Below are 24,366 nucleotides of genomic sequence, written 5' to 3' on the forward strand. Positions count from 1 at the left end.
TCTCTCTCACAGTGGACATCCACCTCTGAGGAAAATTTCAGACGCCTCCATGATTTTTAAGTAGGAGAACTTGCAATATAGCAGGATGTTCATTTTCTTCACTGTATCTATTATCACAAAGCATTTCCTATTCTCTGTGTATGTTTTGAACCAATTTTGTACAGTTCTGAAAATACGTGCCAAGTTCTCCAGTCGTTTGAGTAGTATATCATGGTCAACTGTATCATATGCAATAAAATTTTAACGTTTTGTATGAATGACTTTAAAAATGTCTAACCCAGTGTCACTGATGATGTGGTGGTACACACACTTGACTTGGTGTGGGCAGTGTGGAATCGATTCCCGGTCAGTGATGATGTTGATATCTGCAACTGAGAATTAAGGCTGGAGTCCGCCTTTCGCCTGCAGTTAGCTGGGATAGGATCCAGCACTCCTGCAAACTTTGTGAGGTTAAGCGGCTTGTAAAATGGATGGATGTCAACCTAGACTGCATCATCAATAAAGGTTTAATTAGGGGGTGTGTAGCTGACTTTGGCTGAAAAAACTGTGATTGGCTTGCTTTGGCTTTCATGGAAGACTGAAATTATGACAGCAGACTTGATTGACCCGAATCTATATTTCCATCATATACTGTAGTATCCAACATCAACACAACATTAGCAATTCATGTTTAATTGCTAATTGAAGATGTTAGGCAAACTATGAATTAACAACATTGTCATTGTTTAAAATTGTATGATATGCCGGCCCCCTGAGATTGACTAATATTTGGTTTATTTCTTATTCAGTCAACAAAGTATTAATCAGAGTACTGCGTTTTGACTAGTGCTGGAACCTACAAACTATTCTCGAAGGGAAAAAAAAGGGGCATAGGGGTTTCCAAACTGCAATCATATATTATGAGAAGCCCTAGAAGTGAAATACGCTATGAAGACTCAGATGTTTAATACAATCAAACACAATTCTACACCCTGCTTCTCATAAACACATCAATGTAAAGCACAAACACAAATATTCCAGTATTCAAATGCTTTCAGACATTTTATAGACACATTTCCCAAAAGGGTAGCTGTGCGCAATACAGTCAGTGTCCATGTTCAGTAATCTCTGATGACTGATCAAGACCCATTTTTAGGTTTGCCAAATGGGATCAAGCATACAGTCCTTTTGTCTAAAGTGCAGCAGTGGATAGAGTTTCATCTGCATTTGTGACTCCCACACCTGTTGGTGTCCCATTCGCCTGCGACTGTGGGCTGACCTTTGCCAGGCGGTGCTCCTTGCTTTGAGTGCAACTCTGAGCACAAAGTTGGCACGTGGCGCACGATGAGTTGCAGCACGGCAAAAAACGGAAAATGCTCATGCGCCATATGAACCAGCCTGGGGACCAGCAGCACCAGCAGAGCGCTGCACATCCTGCCATCAACCCCAGGATGATGAAGAGAACAAACAGGGGCAGAGAGCCTGGAGAGTCTGAGAAAGAGAAAAAAAAACGTTTTGATTTTTTAATGTTCTTGGATTTGGAACAAAACGTTTATGCACAGTATAACCTTTAAAATCTACTTATCGATCCATCCAATGTGTATACTGCTGATACTATTCAAGGATACGAGGAACTGGAGTCTTTCCCAGCTGATTTTGTGTGATAGGAAGTAAACGCCCTGGAGTGGTTCCCAGTCAATGAAAGGGCACAAGTACAAATACAACCATTCAGAATAGCATATGTGGTGCGACCAAGAATTGTTGTTAAGCAGCAGACTGGCATGGGTGTGTCCTTACTCGACGTCGAGCACACCTGCTCCAGAGAGCTGCGCGCCCACCTGCTTCTCGTTCACCTTAATTACCGTCTATATATATTGCCACGTGTTGTCTGGCCAATTGCCAGATTGTTGTACTTTATTGTCACTTTCCTGCATTCCCTTGTCTCACTGTTACTGACTTCTTGGATGATTGATCCTGCTTCATGTTTGACCTTGACACTTTGCTTACCAATTCTGTGATTGTTGCTTTCATGGACTGCCTTCCTGTGCTCCAACATGAACTGAATAAATTTTCTGCTCAAATTGAGAGCTTCCACTCTGGGTGGCTTATCGCAAACTTGCTCCCAGGTTCATTGACTGTTCCCTATCACCAAAGCAGTCAACCTGGTTATAATGCGATTGAGACACCGTAGGTCAACATTTCGATTGCGATCGACCAGTTGATCGCTGAGGTAGTTTGGTCAATTATGTGTCGGCGTGCCAAAAAAAAAAAAAGACATCAGCCTATTATCCATCTCGTTGCCTGATTGAGGTGTGGCAGCTACATCGTTTGCACTCACATAAAGACACGTTCTAGCAAGCTGGCCTCCTATTTATGGTCTCTCTTTAGTTTTCTCCATGGCAATTGCGGTGATGCTGGCGTGTCCCCCATTTGTACATCGCGAGAGACTGGCTCCTTCAAAGTAGAGGGGCAGGTGACGGGTGTCTCCGTTGGTCCTGCCTGCCTGCCCCACCGTTTCGCCACACTGTCCCCTACCCACATTAGAAGATATGACATCCAAGTTAGCAGGGGCAATGTATTTCAAAACCCTTTTGGGCCATCAAGTTAAGCGAGGAGTCCTCAATGCTCACAACGTTTAACACATGATATGGAAGGTATCGTTTCCTTAGGCTTTGGCAGTGTGTCCGCCCAGGACAAATTCCAGAGGAGGGTGGAGGAGACATATGCCTTCTGAGAGAGGCAAAGAGGCTTGTGTTGATGGTGGAGGAGAAGCATGAAGAGGCTTGAAATTCACTCAACTACAGCATTGTCACATGATGATTGCAAACACGATCATTGAAGAAGTACGCATAGGCGTCCTCTTCCAATTTGCTCCCTCCATCCCTCACTGATGAGATGAGGAAACTCTTCCTCCACGTAAAGACGAGCAGCACCATACAGATGCCATCCATCAATCCATCCATCCATTATCTCCCGCTTTTCCGGGTCGGGTCGTGGGGTAAGTAGCTTCATCAGCGATACTCAAACTTCCCTTTCCCCAGCCACTTCTTCCAGCTCTTCCGGAGGGATCCCAAGGCGTTCCCAAACCATCTGTTCTTTCATGTCACTTTCATGTCACTTTTCATGTCCTTTTCTCTAATGACTGGGCCCCTGTACGAACCATTATTTATCTATTTATTTATTTATTTATTTTGTCGTGATCGCCCAACCTACGTACCGCAGCAGAGCAACACGTCATGCGGGGGTGGCTGGCAGGTGATCCAGTACTTAGTACGGTTGACAATGGTGTACAGTCCCCGAGCCCATCGGGACGCAGAACACAATTGTAGGAATAATTGTGATCATAATTATCATACATCTGCTTCCAATAAAGAAATTCTTTGCTCTGCTCTAGATAACGTGGCAGCCTCCTAGCAGGAGATAGCAAGAACAAAAACGTCTAATCAACAGAACTGTAAGAACTGCTGCCTGTTAAAGAAATGATGACCATACATGTATTCAGCAATCTTCCACACATGCATACGCACGTGAACAAACATGTACACTTTGTTTCCAACTGTTTTGCTTGCCGTCTCCTTTTTGTAACGTCCATGTAAATAAGGGGCGTCTTAAAACTAAATAAAAACAGGTGCTGTAGTGATAATCAGAGAGTGCAGTGGTGAATTGTACGAGACAGGCGTGTAACGTGAGCCATGTTGTAGTGAGGAAAACTATAATTCAGAATATGAGACAGACAAAAGCATGCACAGATAACCATCCATCCATCCATCCATCCATCCATCCATCCATCCATCCATCCATCCATCCATCCATCCATCCATCCATTTTCTTAGCCGGTTATCCTCACAAGGGTCGGGGGGAGGGGTGCTAGAGCCTATCCCAGCTGTCAACGGGCAGCAGGCGGGGTACACCCTGAATTGGTTGCCACCCAATCGCAGGGCACATGGAGACAAACAGCCGCACTCACAATCACACCTAGGGGCAATTTAGAGTGTCCAATTATTGTTGCATGTTTTTGGGATGTGGGAGGAAAGTGTAGTGCCAGGACAAAACCCACGCAGGCATGGGGAGAACATGCAAACTCCAAACAGGCAGGTCCGGGATTGAATCCGGGACCTAAGAATAGTGAGGTCAACGCTTTCCAGCTGATCCACCATGCCGCCCATGCATAGATACTTTCCCATCAATAAATAATAATGTTATGTGCAATCCAATCCTACAAATTAAAGTGTATTCTGTTCTGACAACAGTCATATTCTCATAAATTTGACAAATAACCTTAAAAATATTAAAAATTGAAACACTGCACCACAGTTCTATGTCACAAGCAAAGCCAGTCTTTTCCTGGTATCAGGCCAAGATGTCGAAATTTGTTCTTTTTTTTTTTTTCAAATATCAAGAGTCAGTTCCCACATGGGTATATTATTTTAAAAAAAAAGACATAAAAGTGCTGAAAATGGCTCTCTCTTTTAATGTTAAGGACTAAACATTGTTTTTGTTTTTTTGGAAAGTAATACACCACTGACCAACCTATAGGTACACTATGATAACTGTTTGGGATAGGGACACTGATTTGTGCACCAGGCATCCGTTGAGTGTGCTGATAATTCTTCTAGCTATTATCATTCATTCACATCAAAAGGTTCCTGAAAAGAGATCACTGATATGAGTTTGATAATATTTTTCGACCAAGTACCACTGACTGACACTGGTTGGTCTGACAAAAAAAAAAAAAAAAAAGCAAAATCTGTGTTAGATTATTCCCAGAAAGTGTTTTCAATTAATGATTGAGTTGTTAAAGTGACTGATACACGTGCCTGACTTTGGTGTGGGCAGTGTGGGATTGATTCCCACTCAGTGATGGTGTTTATATATGTATGCTCTGTGACTGATTGGCGACCAGTTCTGGGTGTAGTCTAACTTTCAGCCAAAATTAGGTGGGATGGGCTCCAACACTCCTATGACCCTTTTGAGTATCAGTGGCTTGGAAAAAGGGATGTGGATGGATAATCATCTATCAAACATTTTCTGTCATATTTATTGCACCAAGTGTGGGTTGATCTGTAATTAAATCTTTGTTCTTAGCTAGTTCAAAGTGGACAAGATTTATTTATAGACCACAGTCAACCAAAACTCATGGTTTATAAACAAGTAAAAACAGAGCGCAAGCTATAATGACTGACAAAATTTTATACATAAAATGTATTTGTTTACAGCTTTCAGTATTTGTTACAGCAATTTTTACAATATTTAAAAAAAAATTCAAAGTCTGACTATTGCCCTTGTAATTTAAGCCCTATTTGTAAGGAACATGTACTGTGGTTTTTTAGATGAGCCGTAAAAAAAAAAAAAATGGTGTCAATCCCAGATGACTAAAGCGAGAGGTGGAGAAAAATCTGGAGTGGTGTGGAGTTAACATATTTTACGAATATAGAAGGAAGCTGAAGTACACAGAGGAAAAAAATCCAAGTCGGGGCTCATTGCACAGAGCTTTCCTCACAAACCCACTCTGTAACTCACCTATTTTTAAATAGCACAGTATTTTTTTAAATTAAGCGATAAGAGAAGTATAATGGCACTCTTCATCTAAAATAGATTATTTGTGTTTCAATTGATCCATTAATTAATGGATTAATAATTGAATAATGAAGATAAGTTCAGCAAAAGTGAACGAAAAACAAACTTGTTGCAATTTCGCTCAGAGAGTGTAAAGAGAGTGAGTGAAAGTGAGTGACAAACCACCTCCTCCACACACATCCTCCATCTGCCTTCTCCACCCTCCACCAGTATCCAAAAGTTGTCTCATTTCCAAAGTAAGTACACTTTATAAAAGCATTTTATACAATTTTATAAAATACAATACACTATTTGTTATTTTAAAATACACTTTTCTTATTTAAAGATGTGGAAAATAAAAAATGGGGTGGCATTTTAAAGGCCGGAACAGATTAATGCAATATACATGAATTTCAATAGGGAAATCGGCTTTGACACAAGAGCTACTTGAGAAAAGAGTTCAGTCACGGGAAGAATTAAACGCGTATATCAAGGCACCACTGTATATGCATGTGAGGTGCAGGTATTATATTTGTCCATTTAGGGTTGCCATTCCCACATTCTGTGTTCATCGGTAAGATTAAAAAATAGCATGATAAAGGAAGACAGAGCAAATTTTAGAGATGTTAAGTATATACTACCATAAAAAAACGTTATTGTGATCTACTTAAAACTACCGTACAAAATATTATTGGGATTCACATAAAACTATAAAAAGTAATCTAAACATAAAAACATGCAAGTGGTGATAGCTGTTGTGATGGTGGACACGACAGACTATGAATCCATAGTTTCATTCACGAATAATATACAGTAATAATCAGTTCAAGGTACACCCTGCCTCCTGCCCACAGTCAGCTGGGACAGCCTCCAGCATAGTGATCACCTTCATGAGTATAAGTGGAGTATAAAATGCATATATGCCGAAGTTATTCAACTTACCTGCCACCAACTCATAACTAGGAGTGCTGTCTGCAATGCCACAGTTGAAGTGTTTGGGATTTGACACTGTCGGATTTAAAAAAGATGGAGGTGCACTTGCTATTGGCGTTGGTGGCTCAGGAGGTAGAAGCTGACCTGGTGATGAAGGACAGACTTTGGTCAACAACCTAATCACAGAGGCAATGTTTTGTAGGTAAGAGTCATACACTAAACCCCTGTTTTGTGGTCCATAAGAACAAAAACAAAAAAGGTTTTACCACTTCCACACCCCTTTTCAAATCTATCAAAACACGATGTTATTAACACACTTTTTAAAACATTGCAAACATATTTGAATAGACAGATGAAGTAAGACAGTGAGGCAACAGTCCTGAAATTGTTTGGAGTGCTCTGAAATACTGTCAGTATCTAGCTCCGAAATACTGTAAAGTGTTGTCAAAAACTACAAATTTTAGTTTTCATCTTCAATATAATCCCTCGAGCATTTATAACTGTAACTTCAGCTCTGCAGTCAGTGAATGTTTTTTTCCACATGCTTTTGTATTCAGTACAAATTCTCTGTCAGATCTTCAAGCAAGAAGCAGTGTGTGATGATGATATCAAAGAATTCAGGGTTGCTAAGAAGAGTAGTCACCGGTGATGAATCATGGACCTTTGCATAAGAACGGGTGACATAATTCCAGAACCTTCAATGGGAGAATCTGATGTCACAAAGTCTGAATAAGTAAGATATTTGAAGTTCAAAGCCATGGAGATCAAATCTTCAGTGTGAGGGCAGTAAATCAGCCAGCCTGAATACAAAGAGATCCAGTGGTGTTTGTTTGTCCATGTCAGGGCCGCTGCTCCAACACCCTGAAATGTGTGTGTCTGTGTGTGTATGTATGTGAGCAAGGTAGAGTCCAACAGCTGCAGCTTATCAACCTAATTAACCGGACTGTTCTTAAGATGCTGTGGGACTCGAACTCAATGCCAGACTATCAACGAACCACGTCAAGTTTGGAGCCTAGCCAACTTGTGTTTGTTTCTTAAAACTCATGGGAATTTTTGCAGCCCTATCCTTTTTGTCTTTTTTGTCTCCAGTCTGCTGTCTGGATCTCTGCAACCACCTGCTGACCTTCTGCTATCAGGGTGCTTTGATTCATTTCCTGATCAATAAATACTTGTTTACAACCTTATTTCCCTGTCCTCTCTGCATCTGGGTCCTACTTTCAACCCAATCCATGACAGCATAGTCTGGACACACCACTGACCTACTGGAGAGTAACCCCATCCGCCAAACATTCACTAGACCGACCATCGTCCTTGAACAGCACGACCAAGCCCTCACCTTGCTGATACAAAAGGTACATAACTTTTCACAAGCTCTCACATCTCTCCGAGAACAAATCGCTTCAGAGAGTCCAGTGGCACCCACCGCAGCGTCCACCGTTCCCACAGCTCCAGTCACCCACGCAGCATGTGAAACATTTGTCCCAGCGGCAACTCTTTAGGACGGTAATCCTGGATCATGTCATACTTATTTGGTTCAATGTTCGCTCGTATTTGAACACCAACCGCAGTCGTACACCACAGATAAAGCGAAAATAACTTACCTCATTGGCAGTCACAAAGGTACCGCACTTTTGTGGGCCCGGGCAGAATGGGAGAAACAGTCTGCCCTCTGTGCATCATATTCCACATTTACCATTGAGATGAGAAAATATTTTAATCACCTAGAGTACAGAAGACAATCTGTAAACGGCTCACGTCCCTCAAACAAGGCTCTCGCAGTGATGATGATAATGATGACATGCTAAAGGAAGTGTTTTGGAGGACATTTAGTGAATCACTTAAGTATGAATTGGAATCCAGGGATTAGCCGAGCTCCCTAGATCCTTTTATTGATCTCTCGATAAAATTGGATTATCGTCTCCGTGACCGTAGAAGGGAACGTAACTCCCGGGCACAAGATTGGTCTTCCCACTTTCTTCTCAACGACACGTCGTTCACCCATTGAGATGCAGTTTTCATTGCCAGCCCTGCCTTCCGAGGCCAGTGAACCTGTACAACTTGACCAAACCAAACAGCTGTAGAAAGGATGCACAAGATGGCATCCAATACATGCCTCTACTGTGGTGAGGCAGGTCAGTACATTGCTTTATGTCCAAATGTCCAGGCTCTCCAATGAAGGAGGGGTTAGAGATTTTTGATATGAAATCCTCCCCATTGGTCCGTTTTCAAGTTTCTGCTACTTTTTGCTGGAATGACCTGTCTTTGCCAGTCCTAACTCGAGTAGATTCGGGAGCAGATGAGAACCTAAAAGACCTCTGTTTAGTTAATCAAATGGGAATTTATCAGTCGGCTCTGACCAATTCCAAAGGCGCTACGGCCCTTGATGGACACCTGATTTTAGCAGCAGACCGCTCCCATTTCCTTCAAATTGTCAGGTAATTTGAGTGTCTAAGTTTTCATGTGTTCCCTTCCCTTCAAGTTCCTATTGTTTTCAGTGGCTGAGGCTTCATAAACCCAGCCTTGACTGAACCATGCCCAAGATTACCTCATGAACCAATTACTGCCATTAAAACTGCCTGTGGTCAGCTGCAGTGCCCTCTAGCGGCCATACTCAAAGTGAACCCCTTGACTTGTCTGGTGTCCCTTCCATTTACCATGACCTTCCTTCAGTAAACAACAGGCCACTTCTCTACCCCCGCACAGACCTTATGATTTCACAATAGATCTCCAGCCCGGTGCCCCGTTACCTAGCAGCCACCTTGAAACATCTCTCACATCGAGCAGGAGGTCATGGAGACCTATATCAATGAGTCACTAGCCACGGATATCATTTGGCCTTCCTCATCCCCAGTTGGTAGCTTCTTTTTGTTGGAAAGAAAGATAGGACCCTCCACTGATGCATGGACTATTGTGGACTTATTAAGATCACTATCGAGAACAAATACCCATTGCCCTGAATTGACTCAGCCTTTTCCCTCTTCATGGTACAACAACCGTTACCAGGTTGGATCTGAGTCAAGCCTACCACCTGGCCTGCATTCGGGAGGGTGACGAGTGAAGGGCTTTTGGCTTTTAAAAGCCATAGTGGGCACTACAAAGATCTGGTCATGCCTTTTGGTTTGACCAATGCCCTTGCTGTTTTTCCGGCACTCATTAATGACATCCAAGGTGACATGATTGGGAAATTTTTTGCGTTTACCTTGATGAAATCCGATTTGACACTAATCACGTTTGACACATATGCCATGTGCTCCAGAGACTCCTCAAAAACAAAATCTTTGTCAGGGCTGAAAAATACAAATTCCACATCTCTAAAACCATCATTTTGGGGTTCGTGATTACAGAAGAAAACCCATAGTGGGCACTGCAAAGATCTGGTCATGCCTTTTGGTTTGATCAATGCCCCTGCTGTTTTTCCGGCACTCATTAATGACGTCCGAGGTGACATGATTGGGAAATTTTTTGTGTTTACCTTGATGAAATCCGGTTTGACACTAATCACGTTTGACACATATGCCATGTGCTTCAGAGACTCCTAAAAAACAAAATCTAGGGCTGAAAAATACAAATTCCACATCTCTAAGACCATTATTTTGGGGTTCGGGATTACAGAAGGACAGCTGCAAAGGGATCCAGCTCAGGTAACCTCCGTCACAGAGTCGCCTACCCCAACCTAAAAAAAAGAGCTGCAGCGGTTCCTTGACTTTGCCAATTTCTACTGACAGTTTATACGAAAGTATGATTGGGTGGTAGCACCTCTCACTACACTCATCTCAACCCTAAAACCTTTTCAACGACAATGATCTGGCATTTGGTGACTTTATAAGACTTTTTTTCCTCTGCTCCTATTTTTGTTCGCCCGGATCCTGAATGCCAATTCATCATTGAAGTCGATACATCAGTGGCATGGGTTGGTGCAGTGCTGTCTCAGTGTTCCCCGACTGATGGCAAGGTCCACACATGCACATTCCTTTCACGCAAGTTGTTCCGGCCAAAGAGAAATTAGAAATTAGAGTCTGAGACCGAGAATTTTTAGCAGTGAAGACGGCATTGGAGGAATGGTGGCATTACTTGGAGGGGGCCGTACACCCAGTCATTGTGTGGACTGACCACAAAAACATGGAATACATCAGTTCCGCTAAGTGAATAAATTCCTATCAAGCCACATGGGCTTTATTTTTTGATCGATTCACCTTTACCTCGAGCTGTCAGGGGCCCAGAACACCAAAGCAAATGCCTTGCCAGTTCACTTCAGAGGTAAACCCTCAGGGTCCAGAGCCCATCTTGTCTCACTGTTGCTTTCTGGGCACACTCTAGAAATCCAAAGTTTGGTAAAAGAGGGTCAGGACAAACAGGCAGATCCTGGTGGGGTTCCCTGGAACTCCCTCTTGGTCCCTGATTTCCGTCCGCCCCCAGGTGCTACAGTGGGCCCATTCATTACGACTCACCCATCACCCTGGAATCTGCAGAACACTAAAATTTCTCCGTAACGCTTCAGGTGGCTCACCATGGAGAAAGAAACCCAATTGTTCATCCACGTACACACACTGCGCTCGAAATAAGACTTCCTCCAAACCGAACTCAGTCTTTCTCCCTACACTTTCAAACCCCCAGGCGACCTCACCCTGCCCTTCATCTCTGGGCTTCCCTTGTCAAATGGGAACCCTGTCATTCTCACAGCAGTGGACAGGATTTCCAAAACAGCACACTTCTTGGCACTTCCCAAGCTCTCATCAGCCAAAGACACCGCTGATCTGCTGGTTCAGCACGTTTTGTGCTGAGATGGCATCCCATCAGATATAGTCTTTGACAGAGGCCCCCAATACACCTCGCAGGTTTGGAAATTGTTTTGCACCGCTATGCGTATTAGTGTCAGTTTGGCCTCTGGCTATCACCCTCAGACTAAAGGGCAATATGACCGCACCAACCAGCAGCTGGAAGCTTTACTCCATTGCATTTACCAGTCTTGCTCCGCTTCATAGAGCACATACCTAGCCTGGGTTGAGTATGGCAATAATTCCCTAACCAGTACCTCCCTAGCCATGTCCTCTTTTCAAAGCTCCTTGGGTTATCAACCACACCACTGTTCCTGTCACAAGAGCGGGACCTTTCAGTTCCATCTGTGCAGGTCCATATGCGCCAGTGCTCCAAGATCGGGAAGCTGGCATGTGCCACTGTTCTCTAGTCCTCTGCCAAGTCTCGAATTCAAGCAGACCATCACCGCATCCCTGCACCTCCTTACATTGTTTTTTAAAAGGTGTGGCTCACTACAAAACATCTGACTCTTAAGGATGACTCCAAAAAACTCTCCCCCCATTTCATTGACCCCTTTGAGAGAGTGCTCTGGTGTATCCTTAGGGTCCTCATGTCCCTCCGCATTCACCCCACCTTCCACGTTTCACAAGTGAAGCCGTTTTTGTCCAATCCTCTTTACCCCCACCCTCCACCCTTCCCCATTGGGGTCAGCTTGTGCTGTTTCCAAGTTCCTGGATGTGCATCACCTGGGATGCGGCCCCCAGTACCTTATCAACTGGGACGGCTGTGGTCCAGAGGAGCAGAGTTGGGCTCCAGCTTCTTTTGTCCTGTGCAAGTTGTTGATCCGCGACTTCAAAGCGTGCCCTCCCGGATCGATCTGTTCGTGGGCCTTGTGGTACCTGCAGGAGGGGGGATACTGTGAGGGCTGCTGCTCCAGCACCCTGATGTATGTGTGTGTGTGTGTCAAGATTGTAGCCTAGCCAACACAACTGTCTTTGTTCTTAAATCTCTTGGGAATTTTCACAGCCATCAAGGATTCATTGGTTTACTTCCTGATCAATAAACACTCATTAAAAACCTCACCTCCCTGTCTTTTCTGTATCTGGGTCCTATTTCCAACCTGATCCATGACAGTTCAATCTACAAGAAGGGTGATTTGAGTTCCTGGACCTGCAAGAATGTGTGGGTGGTTAATGAAGGCGCTGGGGATAACCCCTTCTTCAGACTCAATAATGTGTGGCATTGAGGTTAGGCTTAATAAACAGTTAACTTTCCCATGGGTCTGTTAATTGGTGACAAATTCACAACAACTTGGAACGAGAGCTTCTTCTATTCTGTCTTGTTGCGGTGGGAAAACACGCTGTGATGCATTATGTCAGAATAATAATGTCAGTGGTTGATCTGTAGAAGGTCATGACCAACGTCGGTTAGATATTTCTGCTAAGCACCCTCAGTATGTGCAACCACTGTTGTACCTTCTTGGTGACAGCCAAGGTGTTTCAAAGTCAAAGGAGGTTCTGCAGCGATCACAGTGCTAAGGAAGGTAAAGGTGTGGCCAAGCTCCATGTGGTTGCTATTGATGAAGAGGGTGGAAGGATCTGCCCTGTGCCTCCTTTAATCCAGGATGATCTTTTTTTCTATGACGTTTCCGGAGCCTTGTTGTTATCTAGGAAAACTGAAACATTTGGGGGTAGGGTTTGCGCCTCTTGCAAGTTAACCCTGTCTGTTTCACCTCCTGTGCCTGCATCAGCAAAGGGTTTGTGGGCAAAATCTGGCTACGATAAGAGTGATAGTCAGGTGGTAGTTCAACACATACAAAAAACATGCAGCTCCTCAGATAAAGGGAAGTTTGGGTTTCAAGTGTATTTGTCTGGTACCCAAAATTGCTGGTCTGCTGTACCACCTACCACAATTGCCTGGGGTTGCTGTTGGGGAGGTGTTTCACAATCTTCCATACGTAAACAGGTTTCTCTTTCGTAATTCCCCTTTTGAAGTCAGGTCTGACAGCTCACTACAGTTATCTGTCCGGAGGCCTCAAGGCAGGGTTGCAAGCTCTGAGGAGTAACTTGACCTGGCCATTCATTCATGGTTTTTGGTTCCCAAAACACCCAGATGTGCTCATTCACACTGACAATCCCAGTGCATATCTTAATGGAGGCTCGTACATACTTCTGTCTTCTGCCCACTTGCTGATGCTTCTGCTCAGAGGTGGTGTTCTTGTGCCCAGCGGTGTTCATGCCGGGATGAGGAACAAAGTAGAATGGCTGTGATTTAACAGAGTACATTGTCTGGTGAACAATGTGTGTGTGTGTTTGTTTGCAATTATTTACATTCTATCAGTCATCATGCAAGTACATTCAAAAACCACCCTCTCTGCTCTTAGTTTGTTGCTTTCTCAGTGAAGCCCCTAATAGCATGCTAGGTGTACTCCTCCCTGTGAATTCTGCCACATTTCTGATACAAAACAAAGGGCAATTTTGAACGTAGGAATTACCCTTCATGAGCAGAGCCATCATGTAAATTTTCTTGATTATGGACAAAGACCGAGCATTCTACTTCTCTAGTAATGGGGGGTTAGGGGGTGCTTGTGTGAATCCCTTTTTTGTCCACCAGAGCAACATCCATTCTTTAAATTCAAATTTTATAAATATAAATATGTATACAGTGAAGAAAATAAGTATTTGAACACCCTGCTATATTGCACGTTATCGCATTTAGAACTCGTGGAGGAGTCTGAAATTTTCATTGTAGGTGCATCTCCACTGTGAGAGAGAATCTAAAAAGATAAAATAAGAAATCACAATGCATAATTTTTTTCAACAATTTATTTTTGTGATGCAGCTGCAAATAAGTATTTGAACTCCTGAGAAAACCAATGTTAATATTTGGTACATTAGCTGTTAAAATAATCATCCATATATTCTCATTTTGTTCAAACCGTAGTTGGTTACACATCACCACCAAGCTTGTACCTTTGAACTCATTGTGTTGATGTAATCAATCTAACTTGATGTAATCAATCGAACAAATGTAAACAATCAAACAGTCTGACACATCTTAGTTTATGTGTCGCAAGCCTTCAATGGTTGTGACACACTCACACACACACTCATTATGTGATTCACTGAGTAAAAAGAAGCTGCAAGGAGACACAAGTTGGAGTTGGTTGGAAGCAGGGAAGTCCTGTCGCTCCCCTTGCAGCAAGTAGAACTTGAAGCCTTGTCTGTTCGCCTTCTTTTAAGAGAGAGTCAAGCTTTTAAACCTGACAGTAGCCTTTGTTTGCAATTACAGAAGTCAAACCTTTCTTGCGTTTCCTGTGTTTCGGGTCATTGTCATGTTGAAAGACTCAGCCACGACCCATCTCCAATGCCCTGACTGAGGGATAGAGGTTGTTCCCCAGAATCTCACAATACATGGCTGCGGTCATCCTCTCCTTAAGACAGTGCAGTCGTCCTGTCCCATGTGCAGAAAAACACTCCTAAAGCATGATGCTACCACCCCCATGCTTCACAGTAGGGATGGTGTTGGGATAGAACTCATCATTCATCTTCCTCCAAACACGGTTAGTGGAATTATGACCAAAAAGTTCCATTTTGGTCTCATCTGACCACAAAACTTTCTGCCATGACTCCTCTGTATGATCCAAACCGTCAACGGCAAATTTAAAGGTGAATTCCAGTGGTTTGCATTAACAATGTATCCAATTGGGCATGTAATATGTACTCTATCTTGACAATGTGATGTCAAATCCGCTCTCATTTAATAGTGTTTTGAGAAGATTTTTGTTGACAATTACAAATTTTCAAGGGCGCTGTGAAGACAGAGGAACACTTCCATACAGATTTGAACCTGTGGATGTTGAATATTTGGATGATTCTTCGGGCAGAATGACGCGGAGTCTGATGAGCTTGCTCCGCCGAGCTCCCCGTCGAGCCTCGGAGCTCGCTTGCGGGGGAGCGAGCTCAGCTCACAGCTCTGCCGCTCGGCAGTATTATTTACAGCCACATGTTCAAATCTGTTTGGAAGTATTCCTCCGTCTTCCCGATCAACCGATACTGCTATTTCATCATCAGACTAACAGGTCTTCGAGGGTCAGAATTCTAGCTGATAGACAGGTGTTCAAATACTCATTTGCAGCTGTATCACACAAATACATCGTTAAAAAAAGCATACATTGTGATTTCTGGATTTTTCCTTTTTAGATTATCTCTCTCACAGTGGACATGCACCTACGATAAAAATTTCAGACCCCTCCATGATTTTTAAGTGGGAGAACTTGCAATATAGCAGGGTGTTCAAATACTCATTTTCTTCACTGTATTTGTGTGTGTATGTATGTATATATATATATATATATATATATATATATATATATATTATATATATATATATATATATATATATATATATAATATTTTCTTAGCCACTTATCTTCACAAGGGTCGCAGGGAGTGCTGGAGGCAATCCCAGCTCTCAATGGGCAGGAGGCGGGGTACACCCCGAACTGGTTGCCACGGCCCAGATCACATTGCACCCAACCCCTATGGCCCCTCTCACAGGTGGTGAGCCCATGGGAAGGGGGACCCATGTTACCCTTTCGGGCTGTGCCCGGCTGAGCCCCGTGGATGCAGGCCCGGCCACCAGGAGCTCGCCTCCGAGCCTGACCTCCAGGCCTGGCTCCAGAGGGGGGCCCCAGTGACACGCATCTGGGTAAAAGAAACCAAGATCCAATTTTTGAAGTCATCATCGGGGTTTTGGAGTCGTGCTTTGTCTGGTCCCTCCCCGAGGACCTGTTTGCCATGGGTGACCCACCAGAGGCATGAAGCCCCAGACAACTTCGCTCCCAGGATCATCGGGACACACAAACTCCTCCACCATGAAAAGGTGACTGCTCGAGGAGGGGACCACACAGGGTCACGATTCTTTTGAAAAATTTTTGAACCACCCTTTGCTGGCTAAAAAGCCTCATCATTGAGGAGGCTAACCACAATGCAGGGTCCAACAAAATGAAAGGTGCCCTGTCCGGAGCCCTGGAGGAAATCCCTGTAGGTTCCACTGTGGCCATGCCATTTCCCTCACAATGTGGTTGATTCCTCCCGCTGGATCCCAAAAATGAAAAAAAGGCCCGTGGAGTAACAACTTCTTGGGCACCGCGGAGGAAGCTTTCGCTGGGGCACAACGCTGAGGTGGTATTGTTACCATGCATCCATTTTCTTAGCCAGTTATCCTCACAAGGAGAAAACCCATGCAGGCACAGGGAGAACATGCAAACTTCACACAGGGGGGGTCCGAGATTGAACCCGGGACCTCAGAACTATAGTGTCTTAAAGGGAGCTATCATGACCAAATAGAATGTTACCAACACATTACCTCACTAACCTTTGCACCTTGTTGGTAGATTTTCTTCCAGGTCACTTCCATCCCCGCAATTGTCAATGCCCTTATCATCACACACCAGACTGAGTGGGATACACTTCCCATTTCTGCATGTGAAGTAAGGCTCACTGCTGCACATTGATTGGTTGAATCCTGAGGAGAAAGTGTGTGACAGCTATATCAAAGTGGGGCTAGGCTAATTGAAACATATCGCAAAACAATTTGAGTGATTTTTAATTTTTTTGTTTTTGGGGCTGGTAATCACATTTACTGTGCATCTGGAGGGTATTCACATTACTTCACTGTTTCCTAATTTTGTTGCATTACAGCCATCCATTCATTTTCTGAGCCACTTATCCTCATGAGTGTCGCGGAAGTGCAGGACCCAATCCCAGCTGTCATCAGGCAGTAGACAGGGTACACCCTGAACTGTTTGTCACCCAATCGAAGGGGATGTAAGATTTTTATTTTATTTTATTTTATTGGGCCAGGGACAGGTTTTGGCAAATGCATTAAAAAAGAAAAAAGTCACATAAGGTATTTTCCGGACAACAGCATGCACTCGTTAATATGCCGCACCCACTCTTTGTGGAATTTTTTTTTCATACGTGAGCTGTGCCATGGCCATGTGCCACAGATAAATACCAAACGTGCCAGTACATTGAGAACATAATAGATGCATACAGACACACACACACCACACACACACACACACACACACACACACACAACACACACACACACACAACACACACACACACACACGCACACGCACACGCACACACACACCACACACACACACCACACACACACACACCACACACACACACACACACACACACACACACACACACCACACACACACACACACACATTCACGCACACCTGAAAATGTGAAGATACAGTCCTGTAAAAAGTATTTGGCCCCTTTTCAAATGTTTTTTTTCCATACTTTCATCACTTTAATGTTTGAGATCATCACACAGCTGAAAATTTCAGACCAAACAACCCAAGTAAACAAAATGTTTTCTTTAAATGCTAATTTTATTTTTAAGGGGAACCATTATTCAAAGCTATCTGATCTTGTGTGTCAACAAGTATAGAAAAGGTGTAGCTGCGACACCTAAAACATGGTTGGGCCACCCTCACAAGCAACTAAAATCAAGCCTTTTTAGCAATGAGTCTTTGGCCCACTCTTCTTTGCAGAATTGTTTTTTCTCCGCAGCATTTCGATCATTTTCAAGTCCAGATTTCGTTTTTATTTTTTTTAAGCCATTCAGAAGTTAAATTGCTGGTGTATTTTTGATAGCTGTCATGCTGCAGAACCAAATTACACTTCAACTTGGTCATGAACTGATGGCTGAACATTCTCCTTCAGTATTTTTAGGGAAGGAGCAGAAAATCATGGTTCCATCAGTCACAGTGAGTTGTCCGGGTCCTGAAGAATTAGCCCTAGACCTTTATACTGTCACCACAAGGTTTGACGGTTGGCATGATTTTCTTTTTCTGAAATGTTATTGAATTGACACCAGATATGAGACACGTGCTTTCCAAAAAGTTAAACTTTCGTCTTGTCAGTCCATATAATATTCTCCAAAAAATTTTGTGAATCAATCAGATGTTTTTTTTTCTCCAAAAGTAAGATGAGCATTTATGTTTTTTTTTTTTTTTGTTTTCTGGTCGGCAGTGGTTTTTCCTTTGGAACTCTGCCATGGATCCCATTTTTTGCCATGACCCAATGAGCACCAACCTTAGCTGAGGCATGGTAGGCCTGCAGTTCTTTATAAGTTGTCCTTATTTTCTTTGTGGGCTCGTGAATGAGTCATTGCTTTTTTTCTTGGGGTAACATTTGTAGGCCGGCCACTCGTGGGAGGTTTCACCACTGTTCAATGTTTGTTTTTTTTTCCATGTGAGGATAATGTGCTCTCCCTATAGTTCATTGGAATCCTAACGCATTAGATATGGCTTTTGTAACTCTTTCAAGGTGTTGATTTAGATGTCAATTACTTGATGTATCAAATGTTGTTGAATTCCTATGAATTGTACCATTTTAATACAGGTTTTTGAAATATTTTGACCGACTTTATTTTGTCAAACAGGTTCTCTTTCAATTATATCTTGATTGAATAGGTGTGGAGGTTATCAAGCTTGGGTGTGGTAAGCGAAAATGAACTTAGCCTTGGCAAAAATGTGTTTAGCCAATTCATTTATTATTTTTAACAAGAGGGGGCAAATAATTTGTTTCACAGGGTCAGGCAGGTTTGATGTGTTTTTTTCCATTTAATACAATACAGTTTAAAAACTGCTTTTGTTTACTTTGGTTATCTTTGTGATATTTACATTTGTTTGCTTAAAGTGGCCAAACTGCAAAAAAATAAAATAAAAACGACGTAAATCCTTTTTAATGGCATTGTACTTAAAGGGCCACTGATACCTAAAACATAAAATTTAGTATGTTGTTGACCAAAAAAAATCAGCTCAAATGGACTCATCACTTAGGCCTTAGCCGCTGTTAGCACTGAGTGTAGGTGGGCGGCTACATGCGGGGAGGAGAAAGGAGCTCTCACCCCCACCGGCCACTGGTGTCTGGGCACGCCTGAAGTAATTACTTCGCCCTGTATGGGTCTTCCTGTGCACGCTACATACACAAGACTTCTAAAGGAGTTGGGAAATCGAACAATTATAGGCCTGTCATTTTGAATATTTTATCGGGTCCCTCGTCCATCTGTCGAGGAGTCTGTTGTTAGTTGGAAGTGAAACTGGCTCGAAAAAGATGGTAAAATGTTGTTAAAATACCCCCCTGCCCCCCACAATCGTTTCACCCGCTTCTGAGATGTTCTCTTCTTCAAAAAGAGCTTCAATCTCAGAAGGTGCATCAGAAAAATCCAAAAATCTCTCTTGTTTATCTGCCATGGCAGGTGGCACAGCATGTTTTCTATGCCAACTTTCGCAGTGTGACATCTCTAAATGACGTTGCAGGCAATACGGCCGCCACTGGGATGTTGAGTGAGACTTTTGCAACTTTGTGCATTAATAAACGCTCTCCACTTTACATTTTTTCAAACTTGTATTCACATCAAAGTGAATAATATCATATGAAGCTAATATATATTTGGTAGGAGGCAGTCAAGGAAGCATATGAGCGGAAGTGGCTGAGGTATGCAGGACTTGCGGCCCAAGTGCAACAGCAAGGTTGGAGAGCAGAGGTACACCCGGTGTAAGTTGGCTGCAGAGGGTTTTTAGCCTCCTCAACATCCAGGCTACTCTGAGAGATGGGAGTCCGAGGAAAGGCCCATTGGCAGGCAATCAGAGATCTCTCCAAGGCAGTGAAAAAGGCCAGCCAGTGGCTGTGGATAAAGATGAAAGACCCCAACTGGGCTTTCAGGAGAATTGATGGCACGTAGGGGGTGAACCTTAAGCTCCAAATCTGTGTTTTTGGTTGGGCAAATGTTACCTCCACTCAGGGCCTGAAAATTCACCAGGGCAGGAAACAGTGACAGCGGGTAAGTCGCATTGACAGCTACTTTTTTGGGAGTCAGTCGGCAGAAGTTCAGCAGCAGGACACACACCACAGTCTGCAGGACATCAGCACCCCTGTCCCATTGGAGGAGGAGGAGGAACAAGGCATAGGTGCGCAACCTGGAATCCAAGCCACCACTAAAACCAACTGCAGAGAGGAAGATCCAGGGGCGTAGGGCATTGATCAAATGGCCAAAGGCCTGCAACAAGGCTTTGTGGAAGAAAGTCAACATGGATCTCTGCAGCCTTTTGGAAGGGCCACTGGGAGGAAGTGGACACCAGTGGCTGCAACTGAGCAGGCAAAGGCAGCAGTCAGACACAAGGACATCGTTGGCCGAGTGCAGAAGGGGAGGAGTGGCCTTGGGCTCGGGGCCAGTAGACCAGTATGGAGCAAGGCCACTACTGCTGAGCGGCGCAAGCTGGTGGTCCTGGAGGCACGTCGAGAAGAGGAAGCACAAAGGTGCGCCCAATCTGTGTTGCAGGCCAAGCAAGGGCAGTGGTTGGCCTGGGAAGGAGTGGAGACAAGGAAGATTACCTGGGAAGAGCTTTGGGAGATGGAGGCATTCAGGGCAAGCTTCACCATCAGAGCTGTATATGACGTCTTGCTTTCTCCCACGAACCTAAACCAGTGGTATGCCAGAGATCCCAACCGCCCTTTTATGCCCAAATCCTGCAACACTGAAGCACATCCTGGTTGGTTGCAAGACCAGCCTTACTCAAAGCCATTACACCTGGTGGCACAAATAAGTATTGAAGTGTCTCGCTGGTTTTCTGGAGGAACAGCGGATGAGGGTAAACGCCCTCCCACCCTTGTCAGTCAACTGTGCACAAGACTGGAAACTGCTGGCAGACCTGGACAAGAAGCTCTGCTTTCCAGTCGAGATTGCAACTACCACCCTATGACCAGATCTAGTGCTTTGGTCAGCCTCTCTCAAGCTCGTCTTCATCATTGAACACAGTGCCCTGGGAGGGGAGAGTCGAGGAGCCGTATGAGCGTAAGCGGGCTCAGGTATGCAGGACTTGTGCCCGAAGTGCAACAACAAGGGTGGAGAGCAGAGGTACAGCAAGTGGAAGTTGGCTGCTGAAAGTTTATAGCCACCTCAACTTCCAGGCTAGTCTGAGAGATGGGAGTCCGAGGGAAGGCCGATGGGCAGGCAATTAGAGATCTCTCCAAGGCGGTGAAAAAGGCCAGCCAGTGGCTGTGGATAAAGAGGAAAGACCCCAACTGGGCCTTCAGGAAAACTGATGTCACCGAGGGGGTAAACCTAGGACGCTGGGATTCACTGCTGAACCCTCTCGAGAGTGTCGTGGATCTATCAGCAAATCACTTGATGACAGAAGATAGCCCACTTGATAACCCGTAGGGTGCCATCACTTATTTGAAGATTCCACAGAGCCTCATTGGAGCTGAAATATGCATAAATAGAGGGATATTAACATCTAGTCTTACATAATACATCTTAAAATTGATATTTTAGTGTCAGTTACGGTTTAATTATTTTATATTTTCCAATGAATTTGTACTCTGTTTAACCTAGCCCTGATGAGTCTTGGCTACTCAGTGGACTCCAGGACCGAATCCTTATTAAGTTGATCCTAGATCAACGTTGAGAAATTAAATGCCTTTTGCGATTGGCTGGCAACCAGTTCAGGGTGTACCCTGCCTTCAGCCTGTTGACAGCTGAGATAGGCTCCAGCACTCCCCACGACTCTTGTGAGCATAAGCGGCTAAGAAAATGGATGGATGGATAAGATCATAGATCCTATCAGAATTGGAGATTAATTTTTATCATTATGTATCACAAAATACTATTCCCAATTGTTTCTTAAAAATGAAAATTGACAAAAGTTGATTTTTTTCAAGGCCAAAGAACTGTCTTTCTTTATAGCTTTAAGGGGAGTCATTCCATTATTTACACATCCTACATCTTCCATGGATGGTTGAAAAATAGATATTGCAATTGCCAAAATGACAAGAAGAAATTGATAATTGTAGCAGTAGTTTATCTGTAAAATAAGAATCAAGGAGACTGGGCTTCTTTTTGGTTGTTGAAGACATTTACAAATTAGTCCAAAAGGCTTCTTCAGGTCTAGATCTTAGTCACACTAAGCAACCAAAACACAAATACATGGCACAAATTAGGAGGGTGGGGTGCCTGTATTCTTGATTTCCATCTCAAAGGGAACGGAGATTCCTTCGAAGACAGCATTGTAGAAATGTTAGATAAAGAGGACTGACAAAGTATAAATGTCTTCCTTAAACAGAGGAGGTTTGCACCATGACACAGCACACTCTTTGCTAATAGGGATGTCAACAACTCTATAAGAGGCCTGCCACATGACGTCACAATCAGGTGATTTCCGGCCTCGCGCCATGTTGGAAGACAAACAAGTGTACCGGCAGCCGTAGCTCCACGCACAAGTGATCAAACTTGCACAAACCAACCAGCCTCCAGGGTTAGGTTATGGTTAAATTCTGCTCTGAAGTTGTCCCAGTTACTCGCCAATCGCCAGCCATCTTCATCTCCTCCAGCGATGGAATGTTCACTCCATGTTGACGTCGTGTTACTAAATCCTTCAACTGCTTTCATCGTTGCTTTTTTTTTTTTGCATCCTATGGTGAAACGGCGTATTAATCCACGGTATTGTCAATTGGTCTAGCCACTCCTGACACCATGTTTGTATGTGTGTCAACAAAAAACGACGTGAGACAGCTTTGAATGGCACGTGAGACAGCTTTGAATGGCACGGCTCTCCACATAACATTCCCACGCTTCCGCATATGCTACCATTGAGAGGAGGTAGACACTACCATTCCTTACAGTTGGCTGCTCCAACAGAGCAGGGCCTGAGGTAAACAGGTCTGGAGACAAGTTAGGATTCCAGCTGTTATAAAAAGGCAGGGAGAACAATCTGAAAACATTTCTTCTCAACGTCAGAGGGATTGGCTGGCAGCATTGTCCAGAGCAGATGTAAACACTACTAATCTTTCCCAGTATCGTCCTTGCTCAGATAATTTTGTCACTGGTAAGTGTTTTTTGTCAGTTGAGTTATAAATTGAAGAGTTTGTTTTCAAAACGAGACATAGGCATTTTTTTTCAGATTTACGAAACTCGCGCCAAAATTATCCAGCTCCGAATGGATAATTTTGGCGCGAGTTTCGTAAATCTGGAAAAAAAATGCCTATGTCTCGTTTTGAAAACAAACTCTTCAATTTTAGTAAACAGGTGACGTAGATCTGCAATCCCAGACAATGGTGGGTCATGTATGGCTGCATGGTGTGTTGGCACTTGGAACATGTGAACATTGAAACTGATACTTAACAGGAAATCATGCTTCCACTTCAAATCATATTAAATGAATACTATATATTACTTTCAACTGCCAGAAAAGAGGGACACATGGCACGTGAATGCCCCCTCCCTGACAGCCGGAAGGGAGGGAGCAACCGAGGACCATCAAGAGATCCCCCATTCAATCCACAATATGATCAATGACTATTAGAGGGAGAGGAAGATGAGGGTGATGAGCCAGAAGAACCACCAGACCCGGAGGAAGCATCATCAATCCAAGTTTTCGATAACTCCATCTTAAATCTGGAAGACCGCTTAAGACCCAAACCATTTCGGTGGCTCAAAGTTGGGCCATTTAAAAAACCAACAAAATTTTTATGTGACACAGTAGCAGACCATTCAGTCCTGATAGATCCAGTTAAGGGAGTAAAAGCTTCCAGAAGACAAATCATAGTGATAGGAGCTGGAGGCCTAGCACAACGCGAACTATGGTCTCACCCGGTGTTGGTAGAGGATGAAGATGGCCAACAAATTGAAACCAAGTTTGTTATGAGCAACACCTGCCCTGTGAATCTAATGGGCAGAGATCTATTGACAGCACTGAGAATAAACCTGATTGCCACGGAAAATGGGATCAAACCAATCAAATCTATGGAACAGATGGACGCCTGTGTCAGCCAAGGAAACGGACCACCGGATGAATTTTATTCACTGGACCTTGACAACGTTGGTCCAACCTCAGTTGTCCGTGACCTAGAAAGAACTGCAACACAGATGCTCACGTCAAAACTGGGAATTCCACAAGTGAAATGGCCACTCCATGTTACTCTCAAGTATTTCAAGGAAAAAAAAACAAGTGCAGATTGGGTCAAGAGGTTCAACCAACTTGGACCCACCAAGATCACCATAAATCACATAGTAGCCACGGATGAAGGACAAGCATGGGCAGTAGTCT

General features: G+C 43.7%; 1 protein-coding gene across 1 annotated transcript in view; it reads right to left on the reverse strand.

The window, feature by feature from the left end:
- Nucleotides 1-759: 759 nt before the first annotated feature.
- Nucleotides 760-24,366, reverse strand: part of ldlrad2 (low density lipoprotein receptor class A domain containing 2) — a 41,942-nt gene continuing 18,335 nt past the window's right edge. The window contains exons 3-5 of the mRNA XM_061833042.1: nt 16,603-16,752; nt 6,478-6,612; nt 760-1,470 (exon numbers count right to left, since the gene is read on the reverse strand). Of these exons, the coding sequence (XP_061689026.1) occupies nt 1,172-1,470; nt 6,478-6,612; nt 16,603-16,752 (584 nt within the window). The 3' untranslated portion in view covers nt 760-1,171. The remainder of the gene's footprint in view (nt 1,471-6,477; nt 6,613-16,602; nt 16,753-24,366) is intronic.

This window comes from Syngnathoides biaculeatus, chromosome 10 (assembly GCF_019802595.1).
Source record: "Syngnathoides biaculeatus isolate LvHL_M chromosome 10, ASM1980259v1, whole genome shotgun sequence".
Taxonomy (NCBI): domain Eukaryota; kingdom Metazoa; phylum Chordata; class Actinopteri; order Syngnathiformes; family Syngnathidae; genus Syngnathoides; species Syngnathoides biaculeatus.